At 48.6% G+C, this 22,288-nt stretch overlaps 2 protein-coding genes across 9 annotated transcripts in view; one reads left to right on the forward strand and one right to left on the reverse strand.

Moving 5' to 3' along the window:
• The window catches only part of LOC142579726 (uncharacterized), a 460,731-nt gene extending 447,778 nt beyond the window's left edge, over positions 1 to 12,953 (forward strand). For all 7 annotated transcript variants that reach the window (XM_075690223.1, XM_075690224.1, XM_075690225.1 and 4 more), the window contains 8 exons: positions 2,942 to 3,009; positions 3,930 to 4,099; positions 5,269 to 5,331; positions 5,788 to 6,162; positions 6,824 to 7,006; positions 7,688 to 7,795; positions 9,257 to 9,373; positions 10,015 to 12,953. In XM_075690223.1, coding sequence (XP_075546338.1) covers positions 2,942 to 3,009; positions 3,930 to 4,099; positions 5,269 to 5,331; positions 5,788 to 6,162; positions 6,824 to 7,006; positions 7,688 to 7,795; positions 9,257 to 9,373; positions 10,015 to 10,376 — 1,446 coding nt within the window. In that variant the 3' untranslated portion in view covers positions 10,377 to 12,953. The remainder of the gene's footprint in view (positions 1 to 2,941; positions 3,010 to 3,929; positions 4,100 to 5,268; positions 5,332 to 5,787; positions 6,163 to 6,823; positions 7,007 to 7,687; positions 7,796 to 9,256; positions 9,374 to 10,014) is intronic.
• A 7,706-nt stretch (positions 12,954 to 20,659) lies between these two features.
• Positions 20,660 to 22,288, reverse strand: part of Pfk (ATP-dependent 6-phosphofructokinase) — a 139,268-nt gene continuing 137,639 nt past the window's right edge. For both annotated transcript variants that reach the window (XM_075690230.1, XM_075690232.1), the window contains exon 20: positions 20,660 to 20,905. In XM_075690230.1, coding sequence (XP_075546345.1) covers positions 20,828 to 20,905 — 78 coding nt within the window. In that variant the 3' untranslated portion in view covers positions 20,660 to 20,827. The remainder of the gene's footprint in view (positions 20,906 to 22,288) is intronic.

Below are 22,288 nucleotides of genomic sequence, written 5' to 3' on the forward strand. Positions count from 1 at the left end.
GTTACCCACTGCGGGGGAATTGACCAAGGAGCCGGCGCTTAAACGTAGGAGGGGAGATAAGACTTTAAAGAAAGCATATATCAGCGTAAAATGGGAATTGTACAAGAAAACTAGATTAAACTACAAGAAAGTAGATTAACTAACTTTAGAGACGTTCGCTTTCTCCATCCCTACCACGTAGATCAGGGCACGAAACATCGTCGTCTAGTATAGAGAGCCAAGCTGCTCCGTTGTGCCATTTATTCGCCATTTGCGAATCAGTCGTGCTCCGGGAAAAAAGAGAAAGCCGGCCGCAGAACGCCGTGCTCTTCGTGCACGCACGGGGTGCAAGGGTCGGACTCCATAATAAGGCTTCTCTCTGTGTGCGCGCGCGGTACGGTCGAGAAAAGAAGCGAACGTTCCTCGGGAGATGCAGCCGCCCGAAGAATGGGACCAAATAAACTCCCGGCCGGGGCGACAAAGGCGAGAAAAAAGGAGGTTTCCGTCCCGTCCTTCGGAGAGTCGGCGACGCGGAAGCACAAAGGAGTCGACGGTGGGCGAAGAAGCCGCCGCCGTCACTTGCGCTGCCGCAGTTCATACGGCGTTAAGGGGGGGAGGGGGGGGGGACTACCCGAGAAAGGCCTCCACGGTTCAGAGAGCTTTGCTTTCGTTTTCGACCCCGTTCTTGTCTGCTTGCTTCTTTTTCTTGCTTTTCTGTGATGATAAGAGAAAGAGAGCAAGAAATAGAGTGAGAGAACTTTCCATCTATCTCGCAGAACTCTAGGCTCCCAACGTTTCTTCTTGCCAGGTCCCCGAGAGAGGGGTCCCTGGTTCTTGGCGTTTCGTTTCCTTCACGTCCGTACTCTGCAATCAGAGTTGGAGAGGGGGGAGGCGCTTGTCACCCGCTTCAAGACGGGGTGTGAGGGAGGCCGGGGTAGGCCGGGAGCGTTTTCTGCGGAGTCCGTGTGCGGAGTTTGTGTTGCCGCACTGTTTCGACCGCATATACACACACGCAGCGGCAAACTGGGCCTGTCACGGGCGTGCATGTTTGCCGGCCAGAGAGGGAGACGCACAAACACAAACGCCGCGCTCCCAACAGCGCCCGGCGCGGCATCCATTCAGACACCACGCATACAACGGCGGCGTTCGCCGTCCTCTGCTACAGAATACGCGGAGCAGAAGAGAATTTGAAAGGAAAGGGCGGGCAGCAGCAGCAGAAGTCGGCGCTGGAAGGAACCGGCGGAAGTAGCCGCTTCGAGAAAGCAGCCCGCGCGGGGCGTGGGCCCTTCGGAGAGGGAGGGAGGGAGGGGGGAGTGCGCACAATCCGCTTCAAATCGCCGTCCCAAACGAATGCGTCCCGACTTTGCGTTCGTGCGTGCTCCCGGCTCCGACAGACTCGTCGCTTGCCCCCTTGTGCTCTTCTCGGCTACAGCGGCAGGAGCGCGGTTGCTCCAGGCTACAGCAACAACAGCAGCAACTAAGCTGTATGTACGCGTCCCTTGGCAAATCGGAAGAGACTCCAACGAGCGTTCTTTTCTGACCAGCGGGACACCGACCTCCCTCCCACCGAGAATAGCAAAACGATGAGGTCCTTAGTGGCGCCAAAGCACCGTCCAAGCTGGCGCTTTAGGCCGGGCATAATAGCGGCTCCCCTGGGATGCTCACTAGCAAGCACGCTGCTTGTCGGCGTAGTGGGGGAAGAGACAAGTTTGCTTTCAAAACGTGCTCTGGACGAAGGAAGCCAGCCACGCTCGCCTGCGGCGCAACTCGGGGAGATATTAAACCGCAGCAACGAAGCGAAAGAAGAGAGTCGGACGGAGCACGCCCGAACGGGAAAAAAGAGGGAGACGACATCGAGAATCGCTCTAAACGTTGCTCTTGTTCGTGACGAGTGGCGTGCGACAGAAATTACCGAGGATTGTGCCGGAAGAAATAAAAAATGAGGGCGGGAAGCACGCAGCCAGGCAGCCACCTGCTCGAGTGGATCTGAAGTGGGCTTAAACGAAGAGTCCGGGTGACGAACGACGACGTTGACGGCGAAGCACGGCTTGACGAGGCGTATTTCCGAGCGGAAATGACAGCCCTCTGCACACGTACGCGGTATAACAGTACACGTGACTCGATGCCATGACAAGTAAAGCGGACCCGGACTGCTTTCCGCCATGCGCGCTCGGTTCGGGCGTGACTCGGCGGCGCCCAAAAGGACGTGACTTCACGAGACTTGCCGCGTGTCGCTTTCAGCGGTGACAGCCACCTGAAGTTACCACTTCACGTTATGTCCGTGCGTATTAAATGTGATGAAAACAATAATGAAATCGAGATTCTGACGAAAATATCGCCTGTCCAGTGAGAATCACGAACAGGGAGCCACGGCCCAGTCAGGCCTACCGCCTTTTCCCTTGGTTTCCCTTTTCGCTTGAAAGAAATAGACATCAAATCAAGTCAAATCAAGTAGAAGTGTATTTTGTATACAATAGAGAACATGAGTAGCCAGACAGGAACGAGACATACACCAATGAAGGTTCTCGGAAAGTAAATGGAACGGTGCTTTAGTGTCAAGGTGCTATGATGATTGGATCTGCGGCGCTGTACTCATCCACGAACGTCCCAATGCTTATGCTGTGCATTAGCATACTGCGTAACCGCTGTGTGGAGCGTCGACGAGTGTAAGGTGACAGGCAACCACGCGAAACTTATTTCTGACGCTACGTTGCCCCGTCCATGCCACGTGATGCCTGCTCGAATTCTAGTAAAGCCTGGACACAGCCTTAGAGAGCTTAAGAGCTGGGACGCCATGTTTCGAGTGGTATTTTAGGCGGTTGTAACTAGTTTCGTCGAATTATTGTTACGAATGTGTGAATTTTTTCTTCGCGGAATTTTTTTTGTGTTTCACTCATGCACGTAAGCACAAGGATGTCGAGGTGTTAAATATGTTTCTCTTTGATTTTTTTTTCGTTTACAGCTAGACGAGCTATTCTACTTAGGACCCTTATCACAAGACTACAACATGACGCAAGTTATAGAATTCAGGTGAGTTACTTTTCCTTTTTTTTTCTTCCAGTTGTTTCTTTGTGTCCACTCGAGCTTGCAGCTTGCATTGAGTTCTGTGGTTCCGAATTAACGTTACCATGCTAACGTTCTGAGGGATAGCTAGACCTATCGGAGGACAGTATTTCAGTGAAATCTGTCGGCTGTGCGGAGATTACAGCACCTAACTGCGCATTCGGTCATAGCTACTTGTGTTATCGCAGCGTCGAAAGCGAGATGTACCCGCGGCACGAGCGTTTTCCCCGCACCCTGCTTATGTGGAGTAGGTCTGCGAATTTTGTTATTACCGAAAAAGCTGGTTCTGATGCCGTTGAACTGCTTCGGAAAGAGGAACCGTGACATCACAGGGCGAGCTGTAAGCTCTTATCACTTGCGATCGTCATAACAATGTGAAATTAAGAAGTGATGACACACATTTCCGAGTTCTCTTTTGCAGTCGTTTCAAACCCACATCTTTGCTTTCGCTGACGTTACGGTTCTGGAAGAAATAAAAAAAAATATTAATATCTGTTCGCGTGGCCCGCACGTTAAGTTTACAGCGCTAACGTGATTGATGCGCTCCGTCCTGTAAAATGTGCTTTAGCATTACTCGTTCTCTGTGACGTCATCAATTAAAGCTATTTGTACTTTGCCGCGATTACCAGCTGTGCCCGCAGGAAAGGTTCCACGCGCGTGTTAATGATATGCGTCGCACGATATCATTTCCAAGATGTCCAGTCGGGAAGCGGTTGAGAGGAAACGGCATCTGTAGTGCACCTTGCAAGAAAGCGAACTTGGGGCAGGTACCTGTGTGCATCTTTGGGGTGCCCAGCTTGCATGATATGCAACGAACAACGTGGACGGTGGCAGTCCCTTTCTCAGTCGACGCTTCTCTCTCTTTCTCTTCTCGTTCGTGGAAACAGCGCCAGCGACAGTAGCAGCATCGGCGTCAGCTGCCGCATCGTGCTCAACCAGCCGCTGACAAATGCGGCGCACCACGTGGGCCTCGCGTTCATCCAGGTGCTCGAACAAGGACACGGCATCCTTCCCGCGGGGAACCTCCGCGTCGACATACGATCCTTGCACTTCACGAGTGAGTATACCAGTTGGCATTCGCCTCGCCTGATGTCCTTGCTCGCCCGCTTTACGCAGTTGAAGGATTCGGCAACGCCCGATGCCTGTGAGTGGCCTCTTGCGAGAGTTGCATGACAGTCACACAGGGCACTTTGGATCGCTATTGAGCACGATCAAGATCGAGTTTCTCAATCGCGATCGGCTCCTTTGCGTAAGCTGCATAAGGAAGACAATCGCGATCTAGAAATTCTATCCCGCTCGATCGCGATCGAAGGTGGCCCGTGTGATTGAGGTGTTAAGCTTGGAATTGCTTTCACTGTTACACATAGCCTGAGTCAAGATAAGTTCTCGCGCGCTGCGCGTAACGGCAGCAACTGCACGAGTGCTCGCGCTCGCCGAAAACCAAATTGGAGACGATTGTGGAAGTGCCGGCGTTGCGATTGCCGCATGCGTCGATCGACATGTACCAAAGTCAGAGCGTGCTTTTTTGCAGCCGGTCCGTGTGCAACGCTTAAATTATGGCTATTTTACAAGCAGCGGCCTGGCATACGTCATTTGCGACGCCTTACGTTCGTGCGTAGAGAGCTAAAGATCGTCCGTCAAAGCAGGCTTCCCTGCAAGCACAGGCTTCGTGAGGGGAAGCCCACTTCGCTCGTTTGTTTGACTGTTTCCAACCTGTTCAAGCACAGGGAGTGTCGTATTTGTACGTGTTTAACTGGGAGTTTTACCATGGTAATTATATGCACCCCTTATTTTAGGAAATGAGTAGACAAACAAACTCCCATGAGCCGACATTAGACCTGCTGAACCCTTTGGATGTTGAGGCCGGCGTTGATTGCCATCAGGACATCGGGTACTTGCAAGGGTGAAGACGCATCCTGAGCTACGTAAACAACATGCTGGACACTGATTATGTAGTAGCGTCAAGTAGCCTGTAGTGATATGACAAGTGGGGTGCGGCATCGTTGCTGAAAGAGAACTCGAGCGTACATTACATGCAAGAGCTTGGTGTTACGGCATTTAACTCCAAATTTCATTTCTTCTTAGCCGTTAGGTTTATCTGTCACTATAGCACAACACGAGCAGACCAGGTATAATTTAAGCGCGTGCTTGACAAGCTGCTTTTATGCAATTACTCGGGCTTCAGCCGTCGGCGCTAATTGACATGATTATGTTACTTTTGTCCAGATGTCAAGCCTGGCGCTGACCCTCCTTCAGTCATGGTGACACATGGGCCATCCTACTTTGACGGTAAGACCCCATTTCTGCAGGCCTCCGCCGCCGCGATGATTTTTTAAAACGAAGTCGTGAAAGCAATAAACCTTGTGTCAAGCACTTCTTTCCACACCGATGCAATTTCGTGAATGGTTACGTAAAATTATTAGGAAACGGCGGGGTGGCACTGGTGGCGTCCTAAGCGGATTGCAAGGATTCGGCGTGCTTACTTAAGGCATTCAGCGCTTATGGACATCCCTTGGCATTGGTTTGTTTGCATGCATTATTCATCGTGTGTTTCGCCGCCACCTCCCCCCCCCCCCCATTCCCCCGCGTATTTCTTTTTTAATTTGCGTACAGCGTCCATTGATCGCCTTTCCTTTGACGTCATCTGAATATGGTCTGCAAGCTGTAGTAGTAAACGAACCCCGTAGATGTTAGCACTGCTGACACGTTTGGTTCTGACCGAAGCCTCCCTCGTCTTTCGCGCAGCGGCCTGGTCCCCGTGGTCCCCGTGGAGCGACTGCACGGGCCACGACGGCCTCTGCAACCCGAACCGGCTTCGCTCGCGACGGCGTGAGTGCCGCTCGCACTACGGTCGCGGCAGCCTGTTGCCCGACAACCTGGCCTGCCTCGAGCAGGGCGGCAAGGAGGTCGAGTTCAAGAGCTGCCTCTGCCCGACCAGGGCGCCGCCCCACACGACCACGACAACCGGCGCGGACGCGGTCTCGGAGGACGGTGACGACGGCGGCGACGACGACGGCGGCGACGACTCGGAGACCGAGAGCGCGACGGCGGCACCACCGTCCACGACGCGCAAGCAGGCGACGGCGGACACTGCTTCGCAGCCATCGATGCCCGATGACTGTGAGTGGCGGCGTCGAGCCTCGGAGCCTTCTTTTCTTGTTCGTAGTGTCAATATAGAGTCGCGAGGCGCTGTGAATCTCGGAAGGCTTGTTGCATGACCTCGGAGATCGGGGGCGGCACGGCATCCGCCGCCCGATCTGCGAGCCCATGCTTGTTAAGAGCACGAATGTGTACTACGATTCCAGCGCTAGCTGACTGCTCTTCTTCAAAAGAAGAATAGAAAGAAAGACGGTCACGTACGGATGCCCGAACACATATTGCAGGCGCAGGCTGACCACGAAACTCATTGTAAACAGTCGCTTGAAGCAACGATTAGGCAGCCGGACGAGCAATTAAGGCCTAGCGTTCGCTTTTACTCTCGGTGTAACGAACATGGCTCCGACGCCAAAGTGCCCTGTGGTGGGCGCGGCCTTGCAATAATGGGTTTCACGTACGTTTCGCGTGCGCGTATACCATTGTGCCGCGCGTGAGTGCCGTGGCGGTGCGCATCGAACGCAGAGCTGCGTGTTCGGTTTACCTCTACTTCACGTAGCAAAGTGCCGTGTGTTCGAGAGGTCGCGCAGCCTAAGCTAAGTTTCTTGGTCGGCGGAATGACGACTGTATACGAGGACATGTGCAGTTGTGGCGTCAAACTAGAGCTTTCCTTCTGACCGGTTCGCAGGGAGGCCGTGCCACCAGTGCCAGCCGGGCGAGATATGCTTCATGAGCGGCGAGGAGGCCAAGCCGCACTGCGTGACGCCAAAGGACCCGAAGGATCCCCGGGGATGCGGCGGATGGTGCTCGGGTCCCAACGAGCTTTGCCGACGCCTCGACAACGCCACCGTCCACTGCGTCGATGATTCCGGTAAGTGGCGCGACGCCCGAACGTGGTGGTCACAATTCGAATATTCCCGATACTATCAGGAAGCGTCACGACATGTTTGTTCTATGTTGGACCTAGCTGATCTGGGATGAAAATTGGGGTTTGCATGGATCTGAAAACAGAGCACCCAGAATAATTTTGGTTTTCCTGGGTGTGCGTCATGCGCATCTGTCTGAGCGCTTATTATTCGTCCATCACTGCTGATTAGCGATTATTTCATTTTTAGTCGGTTGGTCTCCGCTATGCAGGTACCACACAGCACGTTTTCGATCGCGATCAAGCCCGATCTGAATGGTACATCTTTGTCGCAATTGGCTCATTTGCGCGAGCTGCGGAAGGGAGCCAATCGCGGTTGAAAATTTCGGTCCGGATCGTGCTTAATTGATCGCTATCGAAAGTGGCCGCGTGACACCGATGACACGAAAGCCCTAAGGCAAAAACTGGAATACTGTTACACAATACGAAAATGTCCGTCGGCCGTGGTGCTGTATTTAACGTTTGGCTTTCGTATATGTAGGTGTTTAGTCCTTTCTATATTTAGATTCCCCCGGATGTCTGCAAGTCAGTAGACCTAAGTCTCAGAGACCAACAAGCTCTATGCACATAGACCGCCTTGCTTGCTTCAACGATTAACTAATCTTTGCTTCTTCTGTTTTATTTCAGAGTGCCTCCACGACGAGTGGCGCTGCAAGAACGGTCTCTGCATCCCCGAAAAACGCCGCTGCGACGGGCATTTCAACTGCTACGACATGACGGACGAGTACAACTGCGGTGAGTGTAAGCTACGATGGCGTACAGAGCCGCGAGCGTCGTAATTCAAATTGATGTACCACTCCAATAATCGAGAGCTTTTTTTTTTAGCCGGTGGTGAAATAGCCGAGTGTCAAAATGCAGATGGTGGAACTTTATTAGTGAATAATAGAGAGTTTTAGAATAGGGGCGAGCAAAGAAATAGCGTCAAAGCCACTGTGCATGCGCGAGACGCAAACCTCGTTTGGGTTTTGTGTCCAGCACGCTATTTCACTGATTTAGCGGAAGCCCCCAACGCTGTCCCAAAAGATTTGCGCCAACAAACATGGCATCACCGATCGAAATGACGACTCTAACTTGGCACCAAACTGGACTTGATTCGCGTTAATTCGTGAAGTTCGCAAGCTAGTGGAACTGTGTTTATCGCTCTGTCTCAACTAGTGTGTGTTATGAAGGTTGATTGATTATACATCGCTGATTCCGAATTTGGTTATTGATTTCATGGTTCGCAGGTCTGACAAGCCTTAACTTGGTTGGCGAAGGCACATAAAGTTAGTTATTCAGAACTAAGTGCAACTAACTGCTTGCTGCTAATACAATAGCCTCTAAATTGTAATTAAACATGGAAACACAACTGGTCAAAATTACTCTTGTCATAAAATTGCATATTTTATTTAATTATTTCTAATTGCTCTTATTTGACGCCATAGTGGCGCTGCAAGTGCAAGATGGTATCCACAAATGCAAAGCCCTATTCTAAAACTCTACACTACACCCCAACGCTACACCCGCAAATCTCATTGCGGCCCCAAAAGTTAATAGTGTTAAGGGCCCCTTGCAGAAAATCGCATGTCGGCATCCAGCATCTACCGTCGTTTTGGTAGTCATTTCGAACCATGGACACTCAACCACGCAGGCCCTCCATGGAGTGCAAGGAAGTTACTGAACTAATAGAATTTCTCAAAATAGAATACGTCAGAAAAATCTTAAAGTACGACTTACACACAAACTAGAGACATGATAACGTCGGATTGTAATTTTAATGTGCGAGAAAACATAATTCTGTTATGCGGAAATTCAAAACACAAACCCCCTTTCCAGCATTTCTATCATTGACAGAGCCTCTGAGATTTGCAGGTGGTGGTCCTTCTTTCACACGTAGTGGCTTCACCTGTGACTGTTGTCTAATGCAGTAAAGTTAGTTTTTGGATGCAGGCACTATGGCCAAGGTAATTGCTCTCGAGAAGATTTCCACTGTTAGATGTAAACAGAAAGACAATCTTCGTGCCTTTACTTAAGCATTCACATAGGTTGAGAAGAGCCTTCATATGAAGATCTCAGTGGCAACTGTAGCTAGCATGACACCGCATTTTTGTCGCACCTAATCTGTAAGGAAAAGTAGGTCCATGTTCCTTTTTTGTTTGCGGAAACATTTCTTGAACAAGCATGTTTTGAATGTGCAAACCGTTGTCCTTGTTGCAGAATGCGGAAGCGACGGATTTCACTGTAGTAACAACACTTCGTGCCTCCCACTTGACCGCCGCTGTAATGGATTTGTTGACTGCTGGGATGGAAGCGACGAGGCCAATTGCACAACTCGTAAGTATGCGCTCTGCTGTGCGCTATACTCTCATTTATAGTAGGTTACCTGAAAGCATGGCTCAGGCAACTGTAGTGTCAATATCTGTCCAGCCTTTCCATCACAGCCTCACGAAATCAAATTAAGATGGTCTCAATTAATGCTGACCATACTGGGGTGCAGTTCACGACACATTGGTCACCCTGGCTGCAACGGGGCAGTGACTGTGCCTACGATGTATGGCATGGCTTACAATGTAACAGCAGTCTCTTCATAGTGCACAAAGTAGACTCGAAGTAAAGGAAACAGAAGTTGCTGAAGGATTTCACTGCGACAGTGACCTGTTGTGAGAATTCACCGGGGGTGGCAGTGTCAGTCTCACTTTCCCTCAGTTATATTACTTATTCTGCCTGGCAGGCTTATACGAGTTAGTAGAATATTCTTGCACAAGAGTAATCAGGCAATCTGGATTACTTACTTTTGTGTGCGTGTGTTTCCCATCAGTGCTGTAAATTAACTATGCTTCTGTACTTTTAGTGCGACTATAATTTTTTTACATAGCAACCTGTTAAATGACCTTAGTGTTCCATGAATGTATTTGAGCTGCAGGTTTGATCATCTGATGGACCTTCTCGTCCTGCCATTTCTTTTCTGTTTGCAGTCTGTCCCACCTCTCAGCACACCTGTAACAGTGGTCAGTGCATCCCGATGGACAACTTCTGCGACAGCTACCGTGACTGCGATGACGGATCAGACGAGCCGCCTGGCTGTGATTCACCCTGTCTGGCACACCAGCGCCAGTGCCAGAACGGCCGCTGTGTGCCAGGTTCTGTCTGGTGCGACGGGTTTGACTCATGTGGCGACGGCAGCGACGAGGCCAATTGTGGAAGTGCAGCACCATCTCGAGATCGCAGCTCTGTAGTGCCAGCTTTGCCACCTGGCCATTTGCTCGGCAGGCTACTGCCGAATACGCACAGGAAGGCGGCACATCCGCAGACGCCAGTGGCCAGAAGTCGCAGGTGATAGGCTTGCTGTTATGACAACAATGGACAGTGTGGCACAAACTCTGGTGCAAGCCTCGACACTTTGTGAACTTGTTGGTGGGAACAAAGAGAAGGAGGCTTTCCTGAGCATCCTGTGGCCTCTTTTTGGCTGGTTGCAAGGTCCTCATGTGACACTTTGGCAGAAAGGCAAGATGTCTGTTGCTTTGAGCATAATTGCCTACTTACAAAACACTCTGCCAAGCCAGAAGGCACAGCAGGCAGAACATGAACAGGTGCAGAGGGACCTGTTGGGATTTGTCATGGGAGCAAAGAAGTATGCTTTGCAGCACCTTGCTGCATTTCCTGTGGCTCTCTGTGTGGCAGGTCATAATGTCCCTGCACAGTGCTTTGCCAGACAGAAAGAAACAGGGACTCAGATTAGCGTTTAGAACCTTTGCTGGTGCACTTATGCATGCAGAATTTGCACATGAGCCAAGCAAAAGGCTGCATTCTGCATCGAGTGCGTACCAGTACTTACCAGTGCTTGATAGGATGGAATGGACAGTGCATGACATTTGCCTGCAGTTTCCTTCACCCTACAGGCACTGGTTCAATCTCAATGCTTTAACAGAGATTTGCCTAAGCCTCCTCTCCGACATTGCAGCAGTTGAGTAGTCTGCTTTGTTGTTAGGTATGAAGTTTATGTTCCTTTTACTATTGTACAGAGCACCTTACCTGATATATATACCTGACACTTGCCCTGGAAGTGATGCGCCTTGTGGCCAGCCAGCAGTCAGTCACAATCCTGCATTCCAGTGATCTTCAGAAAAGCTGCAACTCGCCATACAAGGAGAAGAGGCATGTGTGTCACATTAGGAACTGCTGTTTCATCTAGTGAGAGGACCTCACCTCCAAGTGTAGCCTGCATCAAAAGTTAACTTCTACAGGGAGCCCCATCTGAGTGACGGCAAGCAGCCAAGTTGCCTGCAAACAGTGTGTGACTGTGGTAGATGTGTTTTGATACAAGGACAATGCACACGGACAAGTGTCAGCTTTCACGTGACAGCGCTTCAAACTGTTCTGCTGAGCAGGTGCATTGTCTGGACACACGATGTGCTAGTGTGCGTTATGAACTGTGTACAGGTTTTGGACTAATTATTTAAGACAAGAGACACTTCTATGGCATTATGTACTACTGTGGCTCCTAAGGAAGCCGCCTTCAGCAACAGCTTACAGAAACTAGTTTTTGTTTACCATGTTTAAGAGCCTGCCACCTTAGTGTATGTAATGCTTGTTCATAAGACTATCCAATGTTCATGATTCCTCTTAGTATAATATGACAAGGTTGGTGTGTTCCAAAACTAGACAATGTCATGAATCTTGGTCATTTAACGTTTCATTACTGAAACATTCCACATTTAATTGTGCTTTGCCTTCTAGCAAGCTCAAAAGGTTTGAGCTAAGATGCTATTAGGTTCCTTATTTCAGTAGAACAGCTGAATCGTTTTTACTTATATAACCCTTAAATTTTCTACTGTTCTATGTGGTCACATTATACATGAGCAGCCTACCTTAATGTCACAGCACAGTAAAACTTAAGCACTGTTCTGCCAGCTGCTACTAGTATGCTAGTCAAGTTTTTCAGCAAGCAGAGTTTGATCCACAAACATGTTTAGGACGTCTTGTCACACATGTCAGTTTGCAAGTCTGCCACAGCTGCATTTGGTGCTAATGAACACAGATTGTTATTGCTGAAAGCTTAAAGCTAAGCAATGTTCTTTAAGGTACCTTTGGAACTGAGTTGAGGATACCAAGATACGCTGGTTGTTTTAAGGCACAACCGTTAAAGTGAAACAAAATTATATTTAGCAAAAGCAATAAGGAGTTCAAGTGACGGGGCACAAATGGTGCAGATATGTGTCATATCTCTGTTACATGAGCAATTTCAAGCGGGCACGAGTTGATGCGTGTTGAACTTGAACCAGGTTGAGCACCACTGGCACTGGCGTTTTCAAACATGTTTGACTTAGATCCTACTATAGTCACTTACGCTTCATGCTCCAAATATTCAGTGTAGATTGACTATGAGTATTGGAAGTGCCCATGAGACAGTGGTATTAACTATCTGCTTTCTGTCCCCACACAGTACTTGACAATGCCGAACGTGTATATGTGTAATATAATGGTTGTCGTGCTACACTGAAGCACTTGCACATAGTTGAAGCCAGAGTCTCACATTCTAAAAGCACAGCTGCTTGAAAGACGATGTGTCCGTCCCTTGGTGCCATTTGCACTGGCAGTTGATGCATTGAAAGCACAACTCACTTTCAAGGGAAATGAGTCTCGTTCCAAAATGTAGTTCACGTTGGAGTTTTAGGGTATGTAGCAAAAAAGGTTCCTATGCAAGAGTGCTTGAGCAGCTTTTTTTGCCACACACACACATACACACATACAGAGATATGCCACTCCCCCCTCTCCCGACTTTCAAACCCAGAAATTTTTGTTTGTGCAGTGTTGTTACCATGTTGCTGAAGATGATGCTGAGAGAGTTAATTTATTTTTATTGTATCTTCCTATCGGCCACTATGGTGTAATAAATGCTATTATGAAAGCGTAATCTGTGCTGATCTCTTGGTGAAATTGCTGCCTTGCATGACAAGTGATTCAAGAGTAGGGCATGCAGTGATTATTTCTCGGGGATGTTTCTTCCATTGAAGGGCAAGTACAATTCTTGAGTATCGTGTAATTATACCATGCCAAAGAACAGAAGGCTGGAGGCCGATCCCGAAGTGCGCGCCAGGGAAGCCCTGCAAAACACAGACAGAAACCTTACGCACAAAAAAGAAAGGGGAGAACCGAAAAAAAAAAAGCACTCCTAAAGCATGATTACCACGCGAAGCACGCAAAAGCGAAAATGAGGTGAAAGAATGATCCATCAATGTAGGTACTTGGGCTTGTTGGTGTAACAGATGTAGCACCTGTGTGTTTTTTGCACTACAAGAAAAACTTCTGAAAAAATGGTGAAACAAAGCATTTACAATTGCGAAGTTTGGCTTGCATGGTGTAACACTCAGTAGTGTAACTAACACAGCTTCACTATTCTACCGTACGAACTGAAAGGGGCGGTATATATATATATATATATATATATATATGTTTTTACTGTGGCAAATTCACATGTGCCACAGGGCAGGATGTTCAACTTAAAAAGGAAACAACTTTGCCTCCCAGGTTAGGGTTAATCGTTCCCTGGAGAGAGAATTCGCGAGAGAATTCTCCCCTGCATTCCTCTCAAGGCTGACTTGCATCCATATACAGGACAAAGCAGTGGGTAGGTATTCTGTAAGAGTCCACCTAGCGGAGATGTCCATTTCGTCTTCTGTCGAAGTTAAGATTGACTGGGCTTGGCTGCGCATCCGCTGGAGCGAGGCACCACAGCCAATCCGCACTCCAGCAGCAGACGAAAGGGACATGTCCATTAGGTGGACTCTTACAGAATACCTCTCCAGGAAGCTGCAGGCGCCACAGTGCGGGCAAAGGCCGTTCACATGTGCTCTGATCGTCACGAGGTTGGTTTGTTTACCTTCCATACTATTAAACACGGTCCTTGACCTATTTAATTGATTTTTGGCTTGATCACGAAAACTGCACGTAAAGACAGCAAAATGCAGTAGAGTTTCGTTGATACAGTCTTGTATAATACGGTTTTCGGGATAATACGCTTTTCCCGGCCAACGTCGAATAGGAGCAATGTATCTTAATGCGGTTATTGCGATCGCGGTTTCACCTAAAATTGGATGATGCGACAGCAGAAGTGGGCTTTTACTGGTGCTTCTAAAAGTTGGCTTTATATTTCTGTACCCACGAACAACGTGTTAAGCCTCAGCCACACTGGAGGGAAAAAAAAACGCGCGCGGCGCGCCACCGACGGTAAAACGCTGCTGCTCGCGGGCAAGTCGGCGTGTTGAGACGCTTGGCGCGTTTCGATCTGGCCACCCCGACAGGCTGAAGTGCTGCAATTGGCAATTGTGTGTGTTCGAAGAAAATGTGCCCGTAGTTGCGAGTATGCCGATCAGTGTATCATAGCGACCACAAAGCCATTGTGACCGTTGTTACTAAGTGCACAATGAGTGATGTAATAAAGCCTTACCACAAATTTTCTTACCAAGACATTTACAGCTCCGCTGGTGATCCACCTTCGCAGGGCGGGATGACCTTGAAAATTTTGGTGATGGACTTTGGGTAGGGCAGTGAGCCATGTAACGGTTGTGCAAAAGCTCAACTGCCTGAGAAACTGTGATACCCACAATCAAACAGACCGCGCTGGCTGCAAACAGGCTGCAAGTTATATGCTCTGCGTTCTGCTCAGTACTGTATGTAGTAATCGGCGGCTTATGTATAACGACGTTATTTGACAATAAGCCGCCGTAACCCCTGTAAAAATATGCAGGAACTATCGACGATGATTGACAATTAAGCGAACAGCCTGAAGAACTAAGGCATGAAACTCTATGACCCGAACAAACGAAGCGACCAGTGAGTGAGGCGACGGACTACCGTCCTCGCCGCCAATCCCTGCAACTCGGGTGGCCGAGATCACGCACCCTTTCTCCCGCGGGGCCTTCCCTCGCCTTCCCGGAGTTCCTTCGTGGTAGCCGCCGTGGAGAGCGGCGCGTCGACTCGTCCGCCGCATCGTCCACGATGGCCTGGCCACCGCCGATTTGATTCCCAGCGATACGGGTGACGAACGAACCGCCCAAGACCATGCGCCTACCGCTGACAGACAAAGGCTACCCGCCGTGGTGGCGTAGCGACTTCGGCGTTGCGCTGCTAAGCCCGAGGGCGCGGGATCGAATCCCGGCCGCGGCTGCTGCATTATGATGGGGACGAAAAGCAAGAAAACGCGTGTGTACCGCGCATTGGGTGCACTTTAAAATACCGCAGACGGTTGAAATTAGTGTGGAGTCGCCCATTACGGCGCGTGCCACATAATCACATCCTGGTTCTGGCACGTAACACACCAGAATTAATTTTTTTTTTCTCAGACATGTGTCATAGGGGCCCTGTCACCAATTCATCCTTCTCTCTCTTTATGTGCCCCTTCCCCAATGCTCCCTAAAAACAGCGCCTCTTCCTCTTCAGTCTTTCTCTCCATCGCCTTGCCGTGGCGAAAGAGCCAGCGAGCTTACAAGGCGACAGCGCGTCCCTCCCACCTTCTCCCCCCTCCTCTTCCCAACTCGTTTGCCTGACGTGGCGCTTCCCGGCGGCGCGTTTCCTCGCCTTCCCTTGTTCCAAGTCCGGTCGCCGTCGTACCTCCAACATACCACGAAAACGGCCGAAAGAGCAAAACAAAGCTGTTTGCTTTAAAACCAGGTTGACGAACCGAACCCAAACCAACATTTTTTGAGCATGCCTATAAACCCGAACCGAACCTGAACCGACAAAAATTTCAGAGGCGATGTAGTGTTAAATGCGAAAGAAATGCGTCGCACCTCTTTGAGGTACCGAATCGACGATTTAAACAACGTTCACCACATTGTAAAGTGTTGTTCAGGAGTTGAGTGGTTGTAGGCTACAGGTGGGGATCAGCCTTGCAGTTGCTGCCGGCAATTGCTCCACCGTAACGACACTTAAGATAAATAAATCACATAAATCAGACATAGACCTCGCAGTAACAAATAGTCACTCCTAAGGTCACCATGTGGAGGCCAAATCCGTGTCCTGCAGGTAACTTAAAAGAAGGCGAGAAACCTCTTTCCTACACATCTAGTTCCCGCGCGGGAAAACAATGTCCTGAAGAGAACTGTGAGGAACTCCTGTCTTCTTGAGGGACCCGAATAACGCACTCCTTTCCGCTTTATACAGAGTACAGCACATAAGGTAATGTTCTATGTCCCCGCACACACCACACGTTGAACATAATGGAGACAATGCCAGGCCAGTCTTATACATCGATGCAGGAGTACGTGCAGAGCCCTGCGAATGCGGAGCAGTAAAGTGGCTTGGTTTCTTTTTGACCCTTGGTCACACATGGCTTGTGAGTTGAGCTCCACAAAGAACTGAAGTGGCGCAACACCGCTTCTCTGAAGAGTCTCTTGCCCTCTTGAGGCACTTTTCTCAATGGAGTTCCAGACAGCGCTCTATGGGCGAGGCTGTACGCCATCTCGTTGCCTATGATACCTATGTGCGAGGGCACCCATTGGAAACGTATGGAGAAACCTTTGATATGGAGATTGTGCACCGAGCGTAGGGAGCTAAGACATAAGACATCAATAGGGAACCCGTGCCCTAACCTTTGAAGGGCAGATTTTGAATCTGTAAGAATGACAACAGGTTGAGGCGTACGAAACCGTAGCTTCTTTAGAGCCACCTCAATGGCTACGCTTTCGGCCGTTGTGGAGGACACGACTGCAGTGAAGTGAACAGACCAATCACACTTCAAAGAGGGAATGTGAAAAGCAGCTCCACTAGATCCTCTGACCTTGTCCACAGAGCCATCAGTACAGGAGCTCACTTGACACACGTCCTGCCTCTTCGAAGACCCAAGTGAAAATCACGGTGGTCTTGAACAGTACGCCAGTTCATATATATATATATATATATATATATATATATATATATATATATATATATATATATATATATATATATATATATATATATATATATACACTTTCTTCCTCTACCATGTGACGTGACCGGTTTCCATCACTTCACGCACATGCAGTTTTTTTTTTTACAGTTTGACACTCCCAAGGCTAATACAGCAAAAAATGATAAGTTACCGGTTCAGCACCAAACGGTTCAAGCATATGAGGTGACTACAGGTGCTCAATAGTTTGCACCATTTGGTTGTAAGGTCAATTTATTACTAAAACAAATTGTATAAGTACGGCAAACAGAAAAATGACGACCATTCCACTCTGTGACGATGGAATGGCAGCGAAAGCTGGCGACAGTCAAAGCTCTCGAACGAAAAGCAAAGTGCTTTCGCTGCCATTCCATCGTCACAGAGTGGAATGGTTGTCATTTTTCGTGTTGCGAGTCTGGCGTCGTTGCTCGTTCGGAGGTGCTCGGGCTCGCGATTGTCGCTTTCGTTAAGCATCGCGCGAACGTTCGTCGGTGGTCGTTTCGCGCCGGTGCCCCTTACATTTCCGCTGCTGTTCCCTCCGACGCTCCTCGTACGGATGTTGTTCTTTGGGTGTACGAACTATACGTGTCCGGCCCATCGATAACACAGCTGTGTTTAGCGCCGATACCTTTCCTGCTTAAAAACTGCGTTAACTTTGAAGTCACACTATTGTTCACGGTGAACGTTCTAATCTGTTCCGCATTCTGACACCTGCGCCGCCGCACTGCACCCGTATGGGTTTGTTAGAAACCGCTAGGTCCGTTTCTGTTGCTGGACGCCGAAAAAGTTAATGAAGGTTAGTCTTATACAGCTTTCGCTGTAAAATTTGGTTGAGCTGTAAAGTTAAAGCTGTAAAGACGGTTGAACACGTAGCTTTCCCCCAATGCAAACTTAAAGTCCAAAGCCAACGACTACGCAGCGAACCGATGAAATGCTCAGCGACCCGATGCTATGCATATGTGATTTGATAGCTTGTTTAGGATCGTATTTTTTTGAACGTTGAAGTTGAACAAGGTACATTTCGATAAGTTGCATAGACTTTATTTTATATCACGTAGCCGCTGCCGATGCACGGGATCGGCCTTACGGGCATGATCGTGCTCGCGCTTGCGTTCGCGTACGGCAGCCTCTTCTGCCGTGCGCTGCAACCGCGGCCTACCCACGGTGACGGCCGAGAATGCGCTGCGTGACGCGCGTAATGTAATGCAGACATACACAGTTCGTCTGGGTAGCGCGGCGTTCAACCATCTCTCTTTAAGAAAGAGGATTTCATATATTTATTTTTGCAGATCCTCAGACAGCCCGTGTTCACGCACGCGCACTTGCTGCCTCCGATAAGCAGGGAAGCTCAGTTAATCGCGACAGGGATGGTGTCATGCCTAGCAGACGCAACTTGCGCTTCCAGGGAGGTTTACGCGTATGTGCAACTCTTGCTGATCTCCTCGCTTCGCGCCGCTATCAGGCACTGACCAGCCGGCCAGTCGACGCGCGCGCGGTACTGCGAATGTAAACTGCAGTCTTCTACGTAGATGTGTAAGTTGGCTTGCGTGCACTCCGTTTTCGACGCTCACGGACGAAGCTTCGGTTTAAAAGACGATGTCCTCGAGGAGGGTTCTGGAGTTCAGCTGCATGACTTATAGTAACAATAACATTGCATATCACTAATGAATGCCGTCACCGTCTCAGTGAGAGGAAACGACGGCTGTAAACGGCCTGCGAAACGTGCCTCGGCTCGACACGTTTGGTGCTTAGCAAAGCAGAGTACAACACTCTCAGTTTTAGAACTCATTCGTGGGGCCCAACGTGCGTGCTTTCGACTTCTTTGTCCGCCCTTAGCCAGTGCAAGACTACGTGCAACGCGCACATGCGCAAGAAAGCTCGACATATGCTTCAGCACAAACCGTCCTTGTTCACCATTTAGAAGCATCGATGTCTTCACCTGCTTCTAATACAGGAGGAAACTGAGCGATGTCAAATGCTAGCTTCGTACTTTTCTACAGACTAACTTTGAAGCTGCAACTTGCGTAATACAATATGAATTTGCGGTTTTCGGCACGCATAGATCATACATGCGACAGTTACTCACCACTAGTCCTGCAGTAAAAATCTGAATGAAAACGAAAATACTCGACTCTGCTACTGTGCTGCTGTCAAAGTAACGAGCGTGGAAGCCATGCAGGCCTTATGATGAGGCAGGAATTCTCGCTAATCAACTGTCTTTAATACGTTCATGAAAATTCCCCCATATCTGTGCGATTCCTTCGTAAATTTCCGCCCTCTATAGATGAAAGTTGTGCGTACGCCATGCGGACAAGTCGATAGTACTATGCAGCATATCGCCGTGCGGCAGAATAAAATGGCCTATGCCGAACTGATTCGCAAACCGTTGTAAAATTTTCTTTCTCCGAACTGGAATCAAATCAAAGCACCCTGAACCCGAATCGAACCATTTTTTTTTCAGTTCGACATCCTGTTTAAAGCTCGCAAAGATCTCAAAAGCTATGTTTGCATGTAATTGTATCCAGGGTAGTAGTTGTTGTAGCCTGTGATGCGTGTGGCTCCTACCCACGATGGGGGATATCCAGGGTATGTCGCCCAACCACAACATCCTACCAAAAGCCACCTGGCTGCTGAAGAAGCTGTGGATCATCCACGGGGGGGAAATGCCATGGTATAGGGAGAATGAAGTTTCTTGCGTGAGGAGCATATATGGGGCACTATCTGGGCAAGAGTTTCTCAGAGTGACGCGGTATGCCCTTGACGTGACGGGATCATTACAGGCGTAGTGTTGCGTTCTGCAGGGTAGCGTACTCCACCTCTGCTGAGTTGTTGCGACGCCCGTTTATCGAAGCTCGACCGACGTTACTATTGGGTAGCGTGGCGTTGTCGGCGGGCTGCAGGCATCCGGTAGACCATGGCGACCAGGCCAGGACGAGACGATTTCTAGTGCGAAACTTGCACGGTTTATTCAATGGTTGGTGATAGATGAGAAGAAGAGAATGAAGTTCAAAAGTACATTGCGAGGCCCTTTAAGTAGGCCCACTAAAGTCGTAGGCGGGATCTTGCGCACGTCAATGTCACTTGATATGCACCGAGTTCTACGGTGCTTGGCGACGGCACCCACTCATCCGGCGACCTTTCACGAGCCCGTCTCCGCAGGGGCACACCGCAGGTCCGGGATAGTAGGCGCTTATCCTTTCTTCTAGGAGACGTTGGTTCGCGGAAGTTCTCCTGCAGAGCTCGACAGTTCCGAGGAAAGGGTTCCTCTAATGTTGCACATACACACAAAGGGGCTGTAAGCACTGCGGGGCGCCCGCCAGACCGGCAACCCCTCGAGGCTACCACAAGAAATTGGGAATTCCCCCTTTGTTTCGATGCGGCATGGTGGTCGAGCATCCTTGTTGCGCGGGATGCTACACGTCAACCGTAACAATAGGTAACCTTACGAGATAATACAAGAGAGAGGCAGAATACTAGATTATGATTTAAGACTCAAACAGGGTGGCACCTATTTGCTGCCCCTCAGCTCAAAGGGGATGCTATTACAGATAATCATCAAGCTGCACCACTTCTCTTCCTCTCCTCCCCTTCTTCCACATTAGGTCAAAGGGAATGTGAATGATGGGAATGTGATCATTCTCAATAAACACATTGTTAATTCATGGCAATGATGACAGTAGACAATACAAGGAATGATTAATACAGACGCATTCACACAAAGCGAGAACATAATTCTTTTGGTTGCGTACCATTGATGACAGCAACAATATTCGCTTCATGTTTTTGCCTCTGAATAGCTAGTTTTTATTGAAAGGGGAAAAAAAAAGTCAAGCATTTCACTGCCCCAGTGGCAAGAACAGCTACGGTGACCAGACAATCTTCTTCGAGGTGACTATAAAGACAGCAACTAGCAGACCCCAGATTAGCTGATAGGGGCTCTGTAAAAGAAAGAGAAAAAAAAAAGAGCGCAGTAATGAGCACCTGCTTGTATCAAGCAAGCGAATGTCATGTAGATCATAAATTGGGCTGAGCATGCGATACAATTAGAGAGCAAGCAAAATCTCCCTCATTGTCACTCGTCCCCTGTGAGGCTTCCATGGAAAACGCACTGCCAGCAGAACCGTTGAACAGTGCCAGCTGTAAAAGATCTGTTTAAGCACACGAAATCCGATTCATAGCTCATTTTGCATCCCACTGGTTTACATAGAGCATGTTCCTTCCTTTCTTTCTTCTTTTAACATTATCGATAGAGGAGTTATTGCGCTAGTCAACCTCGGGAGAGTTCATTGTTTCAGATGGTGGTTTCAGATAGTTCTGCTAAACAGAAGATGTAGCTCTACCTTGCTTTCCCATGATGACCAGAATAAAGTCAGAAGCCAAGGGTACGTAGCGTAACCAACATTGAAATGAAATGTCTGTCTCATTTTAGTTCAGTGCTTTAAAGACCCAATTAAGGGTGCACAATGTTTGGCTTCTATTGGTGGCTGTGTTTTACTGCTGAATAAAGGTATGCTCTTAGCGTTGAGACCAGTTTGAATAGCATTTTGAGTACATCAAGCAGATCAGCCAACCTAAATTCACGGCAATGAAATAATCTAATGCTTTAGCTACTGCAATGACCTGGGGGAAGTTGGAAACATTCATTATTATTGCGATAGCAATTCGATAGCGATTCTGGCAGTGTCTCTGAACAGTGACACAACTCCTTGAAAGAGCTGATGATTTCGCAAACTCATTAAATGATATGAAACAAATCGACGCCATTTATATATATCTATCAAAAGCCTTTGATACGAGTACCTCATACCGAATTGTTTATAAAATTAAGAGATGTCGGAATTAACAGAAGAATCGTTAAATTGATTAACGCATACCTCAGGGCCAGGACCCCATGCATCCGTCGAAATTGATGGTAAAAAATCATAACCTTGAAAGTAACGTCAGGAGTACCGCAAGGATCAGTGTTTGGGGGGGGGGGGGGGCTTTGCTGTTCTTAGTCGATATCAATGACATTTCTTTTAGCATTAACAAAGGAATCATTGTGCGGCTTTTCGCTGCTGATTGTTTATTGTGCAAAGTAATAAATAGCAAAGAAGACCAACAATCGCTTAATGACGCCTTAACGAATATTGAAAAGTGGTGCAAAAGATGGAAAATGAAAATAATTGACGACACAACTTTTGTATTACGCATAACAAATAAATAGAAGTATGTGCTAGAGTTAGCACGTTCAAGTAGCTTGGTCTAAAAAAAAAAAAAAAACGAACTTGGAAAGACCACATTACGGACGTCTGAAAGAACGCAGAAAGATCTGATTCCTT

The sequence above is a fragment of the Dermacentor variabilis genome, chromosome 4 (genome assembly GCF_050947875.1).
Source record: "Dermacentor variabilis isolate Ectoservices chromosome 4, ASM5094787v1, whole genome shotgun sequence".
In the NCBI taxonomy this organism is placed as follows: domain Eukaryota; kingdom Metazoa; phylum Arthropoda; class Arachnida; order Ixodida; family Ixodidae; genus Dermacentor; species Dermacentor variabilis.